The sequence below is a fragment of the Sciurus carolinensis genome, chromosome 2, assembly GCF_902686445.1.
Source record: "Sciurus carolinensis chromosome 2, mSciCar1.2, whole genome shotgun sequence".
NCBI classification, from domain to species: domain Eukaryota; kingdom Metazoa; phylum Chordata; class Mammalia; order Rodentia; family Sciuridae; genus Sciurus; species Sciurus carolinensis.
Window position 1 is genome coordinate 186,798,053 of NC_062214.1, and position 20,493 is coordinate 186,818,545.

General features: G+C 38.0%; 1 protein-coding gene across 4 annotated transcripts in view; it reads right to left on the bottom strand.

Moving 5' to 3' along the window:
• Efcab11 (EF-hand calcium binding domain 11) overlaps positions 1–20,493 on the bottom strand; it is a 163,787-nt gene that overhangs the window by 105,304 nt on the left and 37,990 nt on the right. The window contains exon 6 of one of the 4 annotated variants that reach the window (XM_047540093.1): positions 6,513–7,057. The exons of the other annotated variants lie outside the window; for them this stretch is intronic. Within the exon in view, the coding sequence (XP_047396049.1) occupies positions 6,943–7,057 (115 nt within the window). The 3' untranslated portion in view covers positions 6,513–6,942. Of the gene's footprint in view, positions 1–6,512; positions 7,058–20,493 lie in introns of those variants that run through there. 4 annotated transcript variants of the gene reach the window in all.

Sequence of the window (20,493 nt, forward strand, 5' to 3'; positions counted from 1 at the left end):
CAACATGTTAATAGCTTTCCAATGTCCTCAGGATAAAGGTCAGATTTCTTGGTAAGTCTTCTGAGGCCTTCATGATCTGGCCCCTGTCTACTTCTCTAACCTTATTACTCTGCATTCATCCTTCTGGCCTTACCTACTCACCCACCCAACAAAAACAAGTGTGCTGGAGGGCAGGGTAGCTATACGAAACTACTCTCAATTACACACACTCCCTTCTCACCTCTGCAGACTCACAAAGCCCAAACACACACTCTCCCTTCACCTGGTAATTTCGCCCTTCAGGTCTCTCACTGGCTCTCATTTCCTCTGAGGTCAGCCTCGGTGACCCCTGCAGCCTTCATGAAGCATCCGTCCTGCCGACAGTATTTTTGAGTCATCTTTCAGGATTAACAATCTTAGATTCTAACCATCTATCTCCCCCACCAGACTGTAAGAGCCTAGAGGGCAGGGCAGTGTCTGTCCTCTTTATTTCACATAGTCCCAGTGTCTGCAATGCCAAAGATGCTAAGAAATACATGTTTCCAAAACAAAGGAAGATATAAGCCTGAGACTGAAGCACGCAGGACAAAGATACCTCCCAGAGTCACTAAGGGGCAAAGGAAGACAAGTGTGCACATGGGCCACTGTAAATCAAGTCAAGACCACCCAGAAAACTAGGACTCTCAGGAGGCTTTGAAAATGTCCACGGAGCATCTACGCTTTCGTCACTGATTTGTATAGACAGACAGACAGACAATACGTGGGTGCATACAGAGCAACAGAGCACTGCAAGCTTCACTGGGAAGACAAAGTTGGATTCTTTTTTAACTCAGGGAAGATCAGTTGTGAAGCATCTAGTAAACTCAACTGAAGAGGAGGGAGAACAAAAGCATAAAGAAAACTGAACTACTTCTCACTCTTTCAAATTGACATGAGCCTACCAATGGGACAGGGAGAAACAAAGAACCAAACAGAAGACTGGGAAGCAGGGAAAGTGTGGCCTGGTATTAGGATGTGGTGAAGAGCAAGCTTGGAAGGCTCCTCTGCTTCAGTAATTCAAAGCTTCACCCAGGACCACGCGACCGAGCAGACGTGGGGGAAAGACTGCTCATTTTGTGATAGCTTAAAGCAAACAACTTTTAGCAATACTATGAAGCAAGCTGGCAAAATAAATAGAAAAGCCGCCCAAGGGATTTAAACATGAAAATTTGGGGTGGCGGGGAAGAACTTCACAAAGCAAAACAGACAAAATACAAGGCTAACCAAACAAAAGCTAAATCAAATAAATAGGAATTGCCGTGTGCCCTGGAGGACTGCCAAGCAGAGTGAACTTCAACAAAGGATGCTTCTGCCACCAGCTCGGGAAGCACCAATTCCAAAAAGGATGAAGGGACACCGTAGCCACTGCCGAGTGACAAGGGGAGGATGAGGAAGGAAAGGCAGCAGACCAGAAGCTCACTCAGGCTCCAGGGGCAAGTGCTAGAACCTTCCCCAAGACACGTTCATTCAGGCAACCCACTCCCTCCCAAAGCACTCCATACGCTGCTCCTTTAGGATCAATCTGGGTCACACCTGAGAAACGTCCATCATCCAGGACTGCCAGGAGCAGCCTTTCTTCCCCAGGTGCAGATATGAAGGCAGGGTAAACGTCTTGCTCCCATCCTAGTACCCCCAGTGTCGAGAAGAAACAAGTCCATGCAGCCCAAGCAAAACAATCCATGGGCTGCAGTGGTCCTGTGGATTTGGGGCCAGAGCTGATGTAAATGACCTGAGTCTCACTCCCCAGGATGGAGCACACTTCTCCCCTCCACCTTGGCCTCGAGTCGTCATAACAATAGCAACCACCCCCACCATGACAAGAGTCCCCACTGACGAACTCTTAATCTTGTGCCAGGCAAGAGCTAAGCCCCTTACATGAATTATTCCCCCTACCGATAATGTATTATCTTAACATTATAACTACTCACACTACAGATGGGGAAAATAAAGTCAGATGAGTTTTCAAAGGCCTCACAGTTAATAAGTAATGGAGCACAGATTTAGACCCAGTTATTCCAGAACACTCCTTTAAACAGTGGCCTGAAGACCAAAAGGAGAGAGCGGTAGATGATCAACCCATATTTAATACTCGTTGTACGGTATGTTATACGAACCATAAAAGATAAGACTGGAGTGAGATGATTTCATTATAAAGTAAGGAAGAATAGCTAGAATTCCTTTTATGTGCACTGTAATAAAGTCTTGAACTCTAACAGTCTTAAAGAAAAAAAAGATCCTTACCCTTGCATCTACCATGTCTATTCAGCAAATATGTAGGGTGTTCAAACCATTAAAGAGACTAACAAAATAACACAAAAGGAGAGTTGACTATATATAGCTCAGGGACTTTTCGGTTTGGGGAGAGTGGTGGTGGGTGACATCACCCAAAATGCAGGCTTATTTAGATTCAAACACCAGGGGACTTCAGAATTTGAAGTTCCTTATGGTTTCCTGGCTCCTTCCTCAAATGTCTATATTGCTTTCTTTATTGAAATTTCTGTACATTAAGATGAGCTTTTCTTTTTTCCATGACCTATTTTTCCAATGGGACTGAGAGGGGAAATTACAAATGCATATTTAAAGCCACAAGAATATTTAAATTCTCCCCATTTTTGTCATACATTTTTAGTACTTTCTGTGTGTGATGAACGATAAAAACTTGTGTGCATGATTAATTGTAATGATGAAAGAATGCTAGGCAGTTGCTTAAGAAACGAGAACAACAAAGGAATAAACTACTGCAGGCATCACCAGGACTGGAACGACACTGCTCTGTGTACTCCATTTCCATGGCAACCAGCAATGGGAAGATGAATGTTTCATAGTCACTCTGCTCTGCAGTACACGTCTATAAATCAAACTTGCATAAAGAGCACACGATTTCTGCTATGGGCTATACTCAGGGCCAGTTTATTTTCCTGTTACTGCATAATTATGGAAAAGAAGCACAAAACAATGAGGTCATTTTTAGTGGGGAACAAACTCAGAAAATACTGATACACCTGTGGCATAGGATGCCATTCATCTGGCAAGAAACAAGAAGCAGGGAAGGCAGATGGCAAACAAAACCCAGCCTGCTTCTGGTTGCGAAGTGCACATCCTGGCCTGGTGTGCCCTGCCTCCCCTAGCTCTGCTCTGACATGATACAGGAGCTCCTTAATCAGGAGCCTCAGAAACAAGTTTTGATTCTGATAATTGGGCAGAAACACACTCCATATTTAGTATGAAAGTTTACTGAAGTGGAACAAGTGTGTACTTGTTTTTATTTACATTGAAAATGGCTCATTGCGTAGAGGTCAGTATGGAAAAATAATGTAGAAGCATAGTAGTGGAAGTCAGGAGACCTGAGTTTGGATCCAAATCTATGCAATCTTGGCTAAAGCCATGAAAGTTTGCTCAGCCTCCATTTTCTTAGCTATAAAATAAGATGGTGTATGTGATTCTTTAAGTCTACCACCATCTAATTCTAGGATATGATAATTTCTAATTCTCAAAGCCTGAATCCATCCATTGGAGCTAACCAAAGATGTTAGCTGTGCTATTCCTGAAACAATACATATGTACACATACATACATGTATGTGTATATGCATTTATATATACACACATGCATATATACACACACATATATGCCTAACAGTTATATTTTAAAATTCTTTACCAGTTAAAACTCTTGGTTAGTAGTGTTTTGGGTTTTACCATCCCACAGAAGCCTTCTTCCAACTTGTTTCAAACTTCCAAACATAAAAAATAATGTAGAAAGTTTAATAAAGCTATCAGTTTAAAAATATTTCAATTTTACAGATAATCCTATAACTGTTTTTTATAATATAAAGAATATTTAAATTTCAGCAAAATGGGCTGCCTGTCAGTTCTCGCCTACTGGGAAGCACCTGCTTCAGAGACAAGCCCAGGCCCTCCTGGAGTTCATCTTAGTGTGCTTGAGGCCCAGCAATAGCAATTCCCAATAGAAATTTGTAGAACAAATAAATGGACAGATGAACAAACTCTTAATGACACCTTTGCCAGACCTTCCAGCAAGCTTGTATTCCACTCTCCAACCTTAAACATTTAAGCAGCTCCTGATCGACATATAAACATCCCTAGGATAAACTGGCAAATTTCTAGAAATGAGATATAACTATATGATTATCTCTTTTGTGAATCTTTATAAAATCTTTGTGAAATTTTGCAACCTAGAAATAGCTTTTCATTAGTGGAACATGAAGCACTGTCTGACCCAGGGAGGGTCCTCGCCCCAAAGCCTCCATCCTAAGTCCTCCTGGTGTGCTAGGGACTGAAAAAGAACCGAGTCAGCTTCAAACCAGGGAAGCAGAGGGTAAACACCACCTCAGAAGCACCATTAGGTCATGTGATGCTTATACCAACTCTGGGGAAGGTTGTTATCTCCCCATTTTACAAGTTGGGGAAACCGTGCCATAAAGAATCTAAGTAACAGTTATGAAACATGTAGGGATATTCAAAACCTGGCCTCTGACTCCAAAGTCTGTGCTCCCTGACTGTATCTCGGGCACAGACTATTGCTCCATTTGGATTCTTCAGGGCTAAAATAAGGGCAAGGGGGCCACAAAGGGTTAAATTAACCTGAACCCTAAAAAAGCAGTGCTCCTGCTATCACAGGAATACACTTATAGTAAAAAACTATAAAACAGTAAGAAGTCAATATTTTTAAAATCTAAATTTGGCACAGAAGTAGGAACTGGAAATAGACCCGCTCTAGCAAACACTGTGGACCACGTCTCCCTTCCCAGACGAGCGGGTCTAATTTGGGAGGGAGTCGGATGTTACAAAGCCACGGGACTTCCCCAGGAATACTTACACACATTCATAGGAGCGTACTAGCCATGTACTCTGCTGGCTGAGGGATTTGGGTTGATTACTAACTTTAGGAACACAGTGATTTTTACATATGCTTTTGATATTAATTTTTCAAAAACTAATAAAATAACATTTATTAAGAAAGGTTCCAGGTTTACCTCTTTTTCCAATTAGCTTTGTATCAGAGTTTTTAGCACCACCAACTGGATAAAGAGATCTACTACAAAAATATGCTTGGTACTCAATCTGTTTTGTTCACTGAGAGGTGATCATACATTTATCTCACATTTAATTTAGGGTAAAGTAATTTATTTCAGTCACTAAATAAAATTAGAAATGCCTTTCTATGTCAGTCAAATTAATAATAATCCACGTGGCCTTTTTCACATAAGAAGGAGGTATATTTTAGTTAGTAAAAATCATTAGAGAAAACTTTATCTACCCACTAGAGCTAATTTGATTTATTCTATCTTAAAACTCATAGTCAAAAAGCAAAGACTGAGAACTACAATTAAAATTAGAACCTATTAGAATAACAGTATGGAGGACTATGCTATCTACGCCATTTTTATCAGACCCTGGTTTGACTGGAAATAAAAATTACTGAGTAGATAATTTCACATTAAAAAAAAATGTTAAGGCTGAAGAAATAGCTCATGTTGGAGAGCGCTCTCCTATCAAATGGAAGGACCATGGTTCGAGTCCCCAGCCCCTCAGAGAGGAAAAAAAAAAATGTCGAAATTTTCCCTCCAAGATGCCTCTCTCAAAGGTGAATATTGCCATCTGTCATGTGAACGTACACTGCCATTTCTCTTTACTTCCCATTTAATTGAACCCCACCTAGAAATGGATACCAGTAACAGAGAGCACGGTTGAGCCTTTAGGGTAAAAAGTGATCTCCATACAATGAATCAATGGCAGAATGAATGGCAACACTATGGCCAATCTGGTCACTGCAGACCTCTCTACCAGACAACATCAAGAGAGAAATGAAAAGATTACACCCTAACAATCGAATTTGACTCTGATGACAGGGTTTAGTTAAAAGTTTCCTGATAGAGTTTAAAACTACTGTAATAATTTTGTGATAACAGCAGATTAAATCTCTAAACAAATGTTTAATCAATTTCACAATTTTTAAAAGCCTTCCAGACTGAATCTGCAATTGAAAGTCTAGTAGAGACAACAATTTATAATAGGCCCAGATAAAATTAAGGACCAGCAGCTGCTCTACCCAACTTAACACATGATTTGGACATGCAAACTTCGATCAAGTTAATTTATTCATCTTATTTATTTTTTGGACATACAAACTTGGATCAAGTTAATTTATTCTTCTTACTTATTTGCCTCTTTCATTAATTCATTCATTCATGTATTCATCAAAGACTCCAACAAAACACAGCTAAATTCCTGCAAGGAAGAAATTAGAGTGAGTAATTTCTTAATTTATGGAATTAAGAAAGTAGAGTGAGACATCTACTGCCCCTTCCTCTCTTTGAGAGTCTTGATATACCATCTCCGAGTCAAAGATTTCTATCTGAAATCATGAGTGGATTACAAGGAACATTAACAATAAGACTGAGTAAACAAAAGCATTTTGTAACTTTTATTTATTTTTGTTTCTAAATATATCTAAGTTTGTTTAGACCATTTTTGAGGTATGACTGACAAATTGAAAAACTACATATTCAAATTATACAATATGGTGTTTTGATGGACATATACCTTGTGTAACAATTTCCACTATCAGGTTAACATATCCTCAATTGACACAATTCCTTTGTGCTTGTATTAGCAAATTTCAAGCATATAATGTAGAATTACTAGCTATAGTTACCTTACTGTACATTAGTTCTCTAGAATTCATTCATCTCATAACAAAGTTGACCCTTTGGACCAGTACCTTCCTCTCCCCCACTTCCTGGCCTCTGGCAACCACCATTCCACACTTTGTTTCTCTGAGTTTGACTATTTTAGATTTTAAAGTAAGTAATGTCATACAATATCTGTCTTCCTTGGTCTGGCTTATTTCCCTTAGCATAATGTCCTCCAAGTTCTCCAAACGACAGAATTTCCTTCTTTTTCAAGGCTGAATGATATCCCGTCCCACATACGCGCTCACGCACGATCGTTTCTTTACCCACTTATTCACTGGTGGACTCTTGGGTCGTTTCCATGTCTTGGGACTGTGAATGGTGCTGCAATGAAGAGAGAGTACAGACACTTGATCTGCAAGTTCGGTCTGTCCCATTATTATTAAGCAGTGTGCTCCTAAATCAGGAAACAAAACACTGGACCACTGACAGAGATCAGCAACAAGATTATCATCAAAAAATTTTTGGACTATTTGTTAGACTCCCGTTGACTATAATTCTCCTATGACTGTTTTTCTTTGACCAAAAGATAAAATAACTGAGGATGAACTCCAGTTTGGCTTAAATTTAGCAAGAGGATTCAGGAAGGTGGATGGCAGAGTTCAGAGATCTCTCAAACATCACACTGGATGAGAGAGCCACACATGAAAGGACTGGTCGTAGAATGTGAGAGGTGTGCTCTGGGGAAGAGTCAGGCATGCTGCAGAAAGACCAGCAGTAATAAGGAAGCTTCAGATCTCAGGCCGGCAGAGAGCAGGTCCAAGGACTAGAGCCCACTCACCAGCTTAGGCCCCGCCACTGAGGTGGGAAAGGCTGGAGGCCGTGGCAGAGACCTAGGGGCTAAGTGAAGCTAAGGAAGGAAGGTGGTGTCAGTGTTCCAGGGCTTACTGGCAGCTAAGAAGGACAAAGTGTAACCAGTTCTGAGACTGAAGATTCTAGGTTCCACAGGTAAGAGGAGGGTGGAACTGGGTGACAAGCAGGAGAGAGTAGGGAGAGAGCAAAGGTTATTAGTACTAGCACCTGTCCTGGGTCTCCCGGGGTTGGCTTAGGAACTGGGTGAACCAGAGTCACCAATGAGTCACCTATAGGTTCAATGGCTGGGAGGCATCACAGTGAGCTCAGAGGGTTAGTGACTACTCGGCCTGATTTTCTCTAGAAGCAACTTATAAGCAAGGAGGGCAGAGGGGCAAAGGACGTGGGCAAGGTGAAATTCAAAAACACAACACTGAACTCACAACAACTGATTAAAAGGCCTTAGAACCAAAAAAATGTATTTAGTTTAGCATCCTCATTCCAGTTAAAATGATAATAAAACTCCATTCATCAACTTCAAATATTTTTTTCGTCTACAATTTGTTTGGCAAATACTTTGCACTGTGACATATTCTCTAGGCAAGATGCATGCCGCATGCATCCCTGTCCAAGCAGCCCGCCCTGGAATGCCTGCTACAGCTCCAGGGGCTGAACTGCTGCATCAGCAGCTTCTTGCACATTTTCATAAACAGTTCCTTTTGTTTATATCACAGGTAATCAAATGAGATCTCAAGGATAACAATCCAAACCAAAGCCATTCACATGAACAGAGAAAAGCTACAGAACGATGCCACCAGTTAATCAAGGTGAATATTCTTGGCTTCCGTGTGTTTATGCCAGGCATTGTGGGGATGTGAACGCACAGTTCCTACCCTCAGAACATTCGTACTGCTAAAAGAGGTGAGGAAGGAACAGAACAGTGACTAGGAGCACACGCTGGAGAGCCAGCCTGCCTGGGTCTGAATCTTGGTTACATTCCTAACCGGCTGGTGGCCTGGAGCAAATACTTTGGCGGTTCCAGGCTTTCTTCCTCATCCATAAAATGGGAACAGACATAGCCCAACACACAAGGTCCCTGTGAGGGTCCATGTTGCGTGGTGTCTGGTAGGCACATAGGAAACCTCAGGAAATGGTAGTTACTGCTGATGCCATGGTTGCTATCGATGACTACAGCAGTTCTAAGAAAGATGGAAGATATTTTGTGGGATGGAGCAATAAGGAAAGGCTTCCCAGAAGTGTTCAATGAATGGATACCCATTAGATGTGATGGAGCGTGGGAGGAGGAAGAGAGAAAGCAGCATACCTGGCGTGAGGCATGAGCAACAATGCCGAAGAGAAATGAGAGGATCGGTATAGGGCAAGTGTGCAGAATGGTGGGCGGAATGTTTGATCTGGGAATGCCAGGAACTTTTGAAAAAGGCACACCAGTTCTGTCTATAGCACCTTGTATTTCAGGCAAAGAAATGTAGATGTTCTGTGGCAGGCAATGAGAAGCTATTGAACTCAGGAAGTAACATTAAAATGTAATGATAATTTACCCTCATTATCCTAAATTTATCTAGAAGGGTAGACTAGTGATTTTCAAACTTTAATGTGCATATGAATCACCCAGAGATCATTTAAAAGTAAACACATCTGATTCGGTATTTTGGAGTGGGGCTGGGATTAGGTATTGACGAGCTCCCGGACGCTGATGGTACTGGTCTCCGGAGGACTCCTGGCGTGGCAAGGGTCTGGCTGTCCAAGGAAGCCGGAAGGAGGAGAATGGCGGGGAGGAGGTGGGTGGATGGATGCTTGGGCTTACGGCAGCAAACTCGTATGACACCAATGTCACAGGTGAAAAGGGAATACCAGAAATGTTTGGTATTCATTTTAGGCTCAATAAAAGGAGGACAAAAACTTTAATGTAGTTCCTGATTCTGAGCCTATTTTCCCAGGTCATTTTAAAATGATGTTATTTTAAGTATCTCATAAAATATAAATTTTTTTTTTAGCAAATACAAATTTCTCTTAATTTATAAATACAGCATGCAATATTATTAAGATTTCACCCAGAAGTTCACTATCTACTACAAAGGAAAAAACACAAGAAATTGATTCCTTTCTCTATAAAGGAAAATGGCATGAATACATTCATGATATGCGGCTATTAATAACTTCAAGGATGACTGAAAGGGTTAGCAACATTTGGTCACAGACAGAAACCATGGCAGCAGTTTCTTATGTGACAGTTGAATTAAAAGAAAAATAGCCCTCATGCTATTACAGCAAGAACAGCATATTCAACCACATATGTAGATGAGGAATTGGATACGGTGGCCATAACACTTGTTATAGTGACATCTCAAAAACTAAACCCAGGGTTGGATGGCTGTCAAACCCAGTAATTTCCTCCTGAGAACGGTCTTTGTCACACTGACAGACCACATCTGTATTCATGCTGTGGTGGCTTCTGAATAATATCTGTGGTATACAGAGAAAATAAAGGAGCCTGCCATGCCACTCTCCATGATAAATAACCCGCCAGTGAATTTCTGAGCTGGAAGAAGCCTGCCACAGCAGGGAAGACAGCACCCTCACTTCCGGGATGAGGAGACTGCATCCAGAGAGACTCTGACTTATGGAAGACCAGTCAGTGGCAGAGCTGGGACTCCTGCTTCCCAGTTGGGAGCTCAACTGGACTCTGTGACCCTTCCATGGCACTAGTGTGCCTCTGGGAGAGTGGAGCAGGGAAAACAAAACAAACAATCGTACAAGGCCTGTTGGCTACATGGGACATTCATTTACGTGAAAAGTAGTCAAATGCAGTACAAAACCATTAGGGGCTATGGGGGCAGTGAGGGTGAACACCCCACCGCGCCTACTCACGGTAAGCCGTGTTTACATAAATGCATAAACAAAGATAGTCATGACAGCTTAGGAGTGTAAAGCAAAAGGTGAACACAATTTCCTTTCTGAAGGATGGAAGGGTAGTGGGTAGGGTGGGGACAGCTTTCAAGATAAGAGATATCTTGAATTGCTGGGCCCTGAAGGATAAGTAGAATTTGCATTGGGATAGGTCTAACCTAAGAGGAAACTACAAAATCTGGACATCCTAAATGTGGGAGGGATTAAATATCCCTTCATATCAAGTAACATATCCTTGATGAAACGAACTAAATTAGCTTAACTGAAGAAGTCAAAATAACACATTCTATTTGGAAATCTATGTAGCGAAGTCATCACTCCTCTACTTGCTTCCTGATCCAGTTTCTCAGCTTTATTTCCTGTGTTACCAAGTCTAAAGTTCACACTGGTAAAAGGAATATCCTCAATTACAGGGGAATAATTTTTGTCCACGGTACAAAATCACTTAAGAACTCTGAAAAACTGGCATTTCCTGAAAATGACTACACATAATTATTTATACAGCTGGACTTTCATTTTTAAATTTTTTAATGACATAATAATTGTACATGCTTATGGGATATAGTATGTTATTTCAACATACATATATGTACAATGTGTAACAACTGGATCAAGGTATTCGGCATATCCATCACCTCAAACATTTATCATTTTATAGTTGATTTTTAAAGAACAGTTTTAGTCACTGTATTACATGTGAAAGTCCCTAAGAGTCTATCAAAGAGAAAATTATGAGGTCATCTTGAAAAGCTTACACATATTCACACTGCCCATTTAGTAAACATAAGAGGATAATCAGAAAGGTGAATCTATGACCATTAAATTCTGAACTGAAAGAACTGAAATAAAAGTTAAAGCATTACTACTGTAGAGAAGACACAAAATTTCATGAAGTGAAAACCAGAAGAGGTGGTGCATGCCTGTAATCCTAGCCACTTGAGAGACTGAGGCAGGTGGATCACAAGTTCCAGGCCAAACTCAATAACTCAGTGTGACTCTGTCTCGAAATAAAAAATGAAAAGGGCTGGGGATGTGCCTCAGTGGTTAAGTGCCCCTAGGTTAAATCCCTAGTAAATAATAATAATAATAATAATAATAATAATAATAATAAAACAACTAGAAGCTCAAGAAGTCTACTTTTCTGGCCATGACACTCACAAAGCAGGTAGGGCTGGTATATGCTATGTGCTATGAAGAATGAGACATAATCTCAAATCTTTTTATATTTTCCTATACACAGAAGCATGAAGACACTTCCAGATCAATAACCATATTCACTAAAGTAGGTACTCACTGTAATAGCAATAATCTTACTGAGGACCTATGGTCACACTTAGACTCATCTTAGACTCGTTCTGATACACCAAATAACTGGGAAACGTAATCTTATTAAACACTGACTAAGAAAACGATGTGCAACAAATTGGCTGCTTGCAGAGTGGAATTATGGGAAGCTAAAGAACATAGTGAGGAATAACATTTCAAAAGAGATGTAAATGATTTGGAAAAATAAATGCTAGCTGAAATCACTTTCCTTTAGGCCTGTTGGCTCTGTAAGACTTCCCTTCGGTGTAACAGAAAAGCCTGTTGGTTCATTTTACCCAGCTCATGACAATCCTTTCCAATACAATGGCCTTAATATGAGGTCTATATGACATTTCAGCCAAGAGTATCCATCACTCCTTTTTACAATGCATTCCTAAACCCCTAAGCCTCACTAAACTCTGACACTGATAATTTATTATTCAATAAGTCACTGTGCTTCTATTTTCAAGTAATTTTTAATAACCCAAAAAGGAGAGTTAGACGTTCTTTTATGTACTTTGACCTTCCAACATGTAATATGAAGAGGGAAATTCTTACACTCAAAGTATCAGGCATAACTTTAAATGTGCCACATGTGATTGGAGAGTACTCTGGTGCCTCCGCAGTTTCGCTGCATGTGAGTCCGTGGCACTCTGCCTGTGCACTCCGAATCCTGGCTGTTGGGTCGGGGCATGGGGCCTTCTGCACATCCACGTTTCATTTCATGGCTGGGAAGCAGAAGAAGCTTCCCAGTGTTTTTTGCCAACTGACAGGTGGTGGGAATATACAAATATCAGTGCTTACAATAAGATGGAGAAGGCCCCTAGGCAAGCAGAAGTAAACATACCCATGCACAGAGAAACACCAGCCAGAAAAACACAGGGTGCTGACGGCAGGCAAAGTCAAAAAAGGACATTAAGCCAGTTCCCTGATGACAGCTGAGGTAAACCATGAACTAAAATTTCTCCAAAATAAAATCAAGAGAGGCCATCAGAGATTAATTCATAAAAATCACATACAGAAAGAGAAAATAGATAACGAAGCCACATGTGGACATAACACTTCTGACTGCATTTTAAAGTACTCTTTACTAGTTTATAAGAAATAAATTAAGCCATGAAGAAAACTGTGAGAATTTTACTGTCACTGGGCATTTAGAATAAGTGACTATGAACCAACAATTATTTATTTACTACAATGTATAAAGTAGCATGCCAAGGACAGTGGAGATAACCCCATAAATTCAAAAAACTTGTAGTATTTTATGGAGATAGTCACAAACACTGCATTTGTATTTATCAAGTAACTAACTAATTTGTAACAATAAATACTATCAAAATTTAGAAAAAGGAGATAAGTCTGTTCAATGTAGAAGGAGAAAAATTAAAAAAGGGTTTTATTGAGCAGGACCTTAAAAGAAAGTTCCAATTTGTATAGGTAGGGATTGCCAGGCAGGAGAAACAGAAGGAAGTATAAATGCACATCACACAATCAAAGGAATAAGGATTATGCCAAGGGAAACATGGGAACTTGGGATTAATGAAAGACAAGTCTGAAAAGGGACCAGATGTTGGAACAGGGTCAAGATGTTGGACAGTCAGGTTAAAGAGTTTTAAAGTAGCTATTAGAGTCACTGAAGATTTTGGCAACATTAAAAAAGCACTACAAAGTTTTCAACAAGTCCTATTAGTGTTAAAGAGGAAAGATATTTCTTGTTTTAATCTGAGTGCTAGAAACAGCCTATTGAGTACTTTCACAGCACAAACAGTGCTATTCAGCTCTTATATTTCTGTACTTTTGCCATTTTTAGTGAGTAGGAGAAAAAATATCTTCAAGAAAAGAATTTCCTAAGAACATCTGAATAATAATGAAATACATTCATTGGTATTCTCTCAGCTGTTTTACCACACAAATACACATCGTGACTACTAGCTCTAAGAGGAAAGCAAAGTTATAAATTTCAAATTGAAAAGAGTCTCAAATTTTGAAATCCAAATGTTAAACGTTTTATGATATCTTTAGAGATGAAGTTTAGCAATGTTTTATTTTGATCTTTACATGAGCTACCCTTTGATTCAAGAAAGTAATTTGCAAGCACAAGGCCCCAGCACCACAAAAAAAAAAAAAAAAAGTAATTTGGCCCTCACAACCTCTCCTTAAGTAGAAGAATTTTCTCTAATTAATTTTTATAGATTGTTATAATTAGCATGCCTTAAGAAATCACCCATTAAAAATAAAATCTCAGAAATCATTTTTGTAAAGCAGACACCTCTATAAAACAAGAGTTGTACGTAGACATAGAAAGGCTTAGAAGTGACACCATAAAATAACATGATACAGCAAATTAACAAAAGCACATAAACATTAGCAAATGCAGCTCAAAACGAAATCTAAAAAAAAAAAACCAAAACAGGAAAAAAAGAACACATTGGGCACATTGGGTATAGCACAAAGGAGAACAGACATTGTAGAAATCATAGTAAGAGACAGGGTGAGCAAAGCAAGCAACTGAAAATAGAAACAAATTTTAAAAAATTAAAAGGATTTCCAACACAAGCACAAACCAGTATTTCAAAGAAAAAGAACATGACTCAAAAAAGTCAGCTTTGATACATTATTTAATTTTATTTAAGTTCAATGGCCCAAATAACTACTTTTAAATATGAAAGACAACAGGGGATACCTCAGGGCACTAGGAAAGGATTAAGTACAGCTAAGCAACAGTGATGGCACAAGGCATGGTGGTAGCTTTAAATTCATTTAACCATAGAAGAAAGATGACAACAAAGGAAGAGCCGATGATGGTGGAACAGAATGTGAATGTTATGAACCCCAACAATATATATTTAAAAATCACATTGCTTTTATTTATGATAAAATCACTAATATAAATGTCATCAAAATAGTTTAGCAATTCTGAGTGCTTGCAACACATTTAGAATGAATATGTCAGTGTTGCTGTCAAGTTATAAAGTGAAATGACTCTTTGATGCCTTATATCCAAATCTATTTTTTGATGGAAAGTCATTTATTATATTATTTTTATTGGAGCTTTATTGTTATACATAGTAGTTGGATTAATCTCAACAAACTTGTCCATGCGTGGGATTTGATTTCCATTCACGATCCCCTCCCATTCCTCCTCTTTTTTCCCTTCCATCCTCCTTCCCATCCCATCCCCCCTTCTCCTCTCTCTACTCTACTAGACTTCCTTTTGTGCATTTATTTATATTTGCTTGGTTCTTTTTACTTTCATACAGGTGAAACTCCCTGTGGTATATTTATATATGCACATAACATGATTTTTTAAGAATACATTCTGCATTGCCTCCCCTTTCCCATCCCTCCATGCTACCTCTTAATCTCCTTCTTCTATATTACTGATCTTCCCTTTATCTTTATCTTAGCCTATCCTTCCCTGCCTGTTTCCTTTATTTTACTCTAGCTTGCACATATGAGAGAAAACATTAGACCTTGAGTTTCTGAGTTTGGTTTATTTCATTTAGCATGATATTCTCCATTTCTATCCATTTACCAGCAAATGCCGTAATTTCATTCTTCTTTATAGCTGAGTAGAACTTCTTATATATATATACATATTATATATATATACATATTATATATATATATGTATACACACATACACACACACACACACACACACACACACAATTTCTTGATCCATTCATCTACTGACAGGTTGATTCCATAATTTAGTTATTATGAACTGTGCTGCTATAAACACTGAGGTAGCTATATCACTATAATATGCCAATTTTAGATCTTTTAGGAAAATACCAAGGAGTGGGATATCTGGGTACTACAATGGTTCCATCTCTAGTTTTTTGAGGATTCTCCACACTGCTTTCCAGAGTGGTTGTACTAATCTTCAGTCCAACCAATGATGTACAAGTATACAATTTCCCCCACAACATCGCCAGCATTTATTGTCATCTGTATTCTTAATCACTGCCATTCTGACTAGAGTAAGATGAAATCTTAGTGTATTTTTGATTTGCATTTCCCTGACTGCTAGAGATGTTGAACATTTTCTCATATATTTGTTGTGTTTCTTTTTTTGAGAAGTTTTTGTTTAGTTCCTTTGCCCATTTGTTAATTAGGTTATGTGATTTTTTTGGTGTTACATTTTTTTGAGTTCTCTATATATTCTGGATATTAATCCCCTATCAGAAGTAGCTGGCAAAGACTTTCTCCCATTCTGTAGGTTCTTTTTCTCTCTCTTATTCATTTCTTTCACTTTGCAGAAGTTTTTCAGTTTGATGACATCCCACTTATTGATTCTTGGTTTTATTTCGTGCACTCTGGGGGTATTCTTAAGGAAATTGGTGCCAGCCTATATAATGGAATATTTACCCTGTTTTCTTGTAGCAGCTGCAAAGTTTCTGGTATAATTCCTAAGTTTTTAATCCATTTCAAGTTTTGTGCAGGTGAAGAGATGGGGTCTAGTTTCATTTTTCTGCATTGAGATACCCAGTTTTCCCAGCACTATTTGTTAAAAAGGCTGTCTTTTCTCCAAAATATATTTATGGTCTTTGGCAAGTATCAGATGGCTGAAGGTATGGGGATTTTTTCTCTGTGTCTTCTATTCTGTTCCACTAGTCTTCATGTCTACTTTGATGCCAATGCCATGCTGTTTTTGCTAAAATAGCTCTGTAGTATAATTTCAGATCAGGTATTTTTTATGCCTCCCACTTCACTTTTCTGCTATTTTGGTTTTCTTATTCTTTCAAATGAATTTAAGAATTGTTTTTTTCTAATTCTGTGAAGAGTGTCATTGGTATTTTGATGGAGCTTGCATTGAATCTGCATATTGCTTTTGGTAGTATGGTCATTTTGACAATATTAATTTTGCCTAGCCAAGAACATGGGATATATCTTTCCATCTAAGGTCTTCTTCAATTTTTTCTTCAGCATTCTATAATTTTCATTGTAGAGCTCTTTTACCTCCTTGGTTAGATAAATTCCTAAGTTTTTTAATTTAAAACAAAATTTGAAGTTATTGTGAATGGGATGGTTTTCCTGATTTCTTCCTTGGCTGAATCACTATTGGAGTATAGAAACACTTTTAATCTATGGTGTTGATTTTGTATCCTGCTACTTTGATGAACTCATTTATAAGCTCTAGAAGTCTTTTGGTGGAGTTTTTTGGATCTTCTAGACCCAAATGCTATGTCATTGACAAACAGAGATAGTTTGACTTCTTTTCCTATTTGTATCCCTTTGATTTCCTTTTCTTGCCTGATCAACTCTGGCTAAAGTTTCAAAAACTGTATTGAATAGGAGTGGTAAAGAGTGGACAGCCTTGTCTTGTTCCCGATTTTAGAGGAAATACTTTTCATTTTTCTCCATTCAGTATAATGTTGGCTTTGGGTTTGTCATAAAAAGTCTTTCCAATGTTGAGGCAAATTCCTTCCCTCCCCAGCTTCTCCAGTGTTTATAAAATGAATGGGTGCTGGATTTTATCAAAGGTCTTTTCTGCATCTACTGAGATGATCATGTGATTCTTGTCCTTAATTCTACTTAAGTGGCAAGTTAGATTATGTTGAACCAAACTTGCAACCCTGGAATGAACAGCACATTTGATCATGGTATATTATCTTTTTGATGTGTTTTTGAATGCACTTTGCTAATATTTTATTAAGGATTTTTGCATCTATGAATATATTGGTATATAATTTTCTTTCCTTGATGCATCTTTGTCTGGTTTTGGTACCAGGGTTATTCTAGCTTTATAGAATGTATTTGGGAGTTTCCCTCTCTTTCAATTTCATGGAAAATTTTGAGAAAGACTGGTGTTAATTCTTCTGTAAAGGTCTTGTAGAACTCAGCTGAGAATCCATCTGGTCCTTGGCTTTTCTTTTTTGGAAAGCTTTTAATTGCTGTTTCAATTTTATTACTTGATATTGGTCTGTTTAGGTTTTCTGTATCTTCCTGATTCAATTTGAGTAGGTCATATATGTCTAGAAACTGGTCAATGTCTTCTAGATTTTTCAGTGTATTAGAGCATCCTATTTTCTAAAGAGGATCTGATAATCCTCTGGATTTCAGAAGGGTCTGTGGTAATATCTCCTTTTTCACCTCTTATCTTATTGATTTGAGTTCTCTTTCTTTCTTTTGGTTAGTTTAGCTAAAGATTTATTAATCGTATTAATCTTTTTGAAGAGCCAACTCTTCATTGCATTGATCCTTTGTATTGTTTTCTTATTCTCAATTTCATTAATTTTGGCTCTGATCTTAATTATTTCTTGTTTTCTACTGGTTTTGGCATTAGTTTGTACTTCTTTTTCTAAGGTAGAGCATAAACTTATTTATTTGGAATCTCTCTATTTTCCAAGTCTTTCTCTTCAGGTTATTTGTTTTTGATGTTTATTTGCTTGTTTGGTTGATTGAGTTATTGTGGTTTGGTTTGGTCTATTAAATTAAAATGTAATATGGGCAAGTACTCCTGAAAGGGACCACTCTTGATCATTATTTGAGAAGAACCTGGCAGTCACTGAATTAAATAGAATGAAGATTTATCTCTCCAGTCATTCAAACCACAGAGAACTCTGGTCTAGTAAAAATTCTCACTCTTCTTTTTTTTCTTAGTTTACTCTTCAGATATCAGGGGTTTTTTTTTTTTTGGGTACCTATGGGCCTGGGTGATGAGCTCCACCAAGCTACTCCAGCTTCTCAAAAAGTGAATCTAGCCTTAGAAACAGTACAAAGTTTCGCATCACTAACAGCCTCAGCAGCTGATTTTCATTTTCTTATTCTGGAAAACTGTATGCATCACTGAAACAGAGGGGTGTGTGTGTGTTAGACATCTGTTTCTGTGGCTGGCTTTAATTTATACAAAGAGGAAATATTTCTCTTTCCTTTTGGAATTCACAACTTCATTTAATACTTTTTATAGTCATCATTTATTCTGGTTGAGGCATTTTGGTATCAATATAATTTTCAAATATAACTGATAATTTAAACACAGTATGTTTAACCAACTAAAATGCCTTATTTTGCTTGTATATCACAGAGGTCTCCAAAATGTCTTGAGCACACAATCCTCATAAAGAGTATAAGATTTGTGGGCACATAATCTACACTATATGTAGTTACAGACTATGTGTACATGTGCTACTATATTAATACATTATGTGTAGTATAAAATATAATGTGGATTTCTCAAGAGTTTTATAAAGATATCTTTTATTTAGTAATGACAAATAACTTTTTGCTGCCATGAGAAATTTCAATGATATTTAACAGGAATAATGTGATTCAATATAATTTATTATTTCAGAACATCTTGGTTTTAATCCTTTGTGATTGAGCAATTTAAAGTTCAATTTGTTTTGATACTTGGTTTTAATGGCTGTTAAAGACACCTCATGAAGTTATGTAGATCTGAATGAGAAAAGGTCATCAGAGCCCTGATAGCCTCAGTTTTTAATTCTGTCCTCTGATATGGCAAAGGTTTAGGAATTTTCAATTTTTAATTATTATTATTTTGTGATCACTAACTGAAATTTAGCTAATATATTTGATATCAGTTTGTTGCTCTTGAAAACATATTATCCTTTTGAATTCTTATATTTAAATAAATTATGTCCTAAAGCCAATAAAATTTTGTGAATCTTTTTTTTAAAGCCAGGTTAGGATATTCCATTTCCACTTAGTGAACATATAGATGTGAAAAGTTTTAATAGGTGACATTCATCATTTAAAAAAAAAAAAACTACTACAAACATCTACTTTCAACTTTCACAAATGCTCTTCTTGGACTGGGTTGTGGCTCACTGGTAGAGTGCTTCCCTAGCATGTCGGAGGCATGGGGTCAATACTCAGGACTCCACAAAATAAGTAAAAAAATTAATGTAAAAAATGTTTTAAAAAATGCTCTCCTTGTAACATAGGTTTCTTCCAGAGGCATTTATTTTCTCACTCCTTGTCAAAACACTGCTTCTACCTTGTAGGGCTATATTTAAGTATATTTTTCAAAAATCTCTGCAAGGTAGCATCGATTACAACCATTTAGCACATCAAGGTCACCAAATTTAGACAATTTGTCTTTCTGCAAAAGGAAAACAGGTAACAATTTTTTTTCTCCCTCTTGTTAAAAACAACCTATGTGTACGAGAAATGTATTGATATTCGTTACCCATCTCATTACAAAGTATATAAAAAGATGCTAGCATACTTTAAAGAACTTGCTTTCACACAACCAACTAAGTAATATTGTCCTGTGGTACTTTCTATGCATCTGGCTTTAATGTCTTTGTTCTTCAATAGCTCATTCAATAGCTTGTTTGTGAGTGCTGCAGCCAATGAATTTCATATATGTCACTCTTAATGATAATGAGTGCAAATCCTTATTCAAATAACTTGCTTCATTATTTCTACTGAGTAGGGCTGGCTTCTGGACAGATCCCATTAAATTGCTTTTATCCCAAATGGGAATATCTGCCAGATGTCCCCCAATATCCATTCTCCTTCCTCGTATCAGAACCTGTGAATGGGCCTATAATTGCCCAGAGCAAATCTCACATTTTCCAAGACCCTCCTCCTCTCTCCCTTGCAGATACATACAGCCTCCAGTGTACATTGTTAGTCCTTGGGATGTAATTAGGAACAATCTATGGCCTTAGAAGAAGGGGCAGATCTCCTGCCTCCTTTCCTTCTAACTACCTAGAATTTAGATTTGATGGCTGTAACTTAAGCAACTGTCTTGAAGCCAG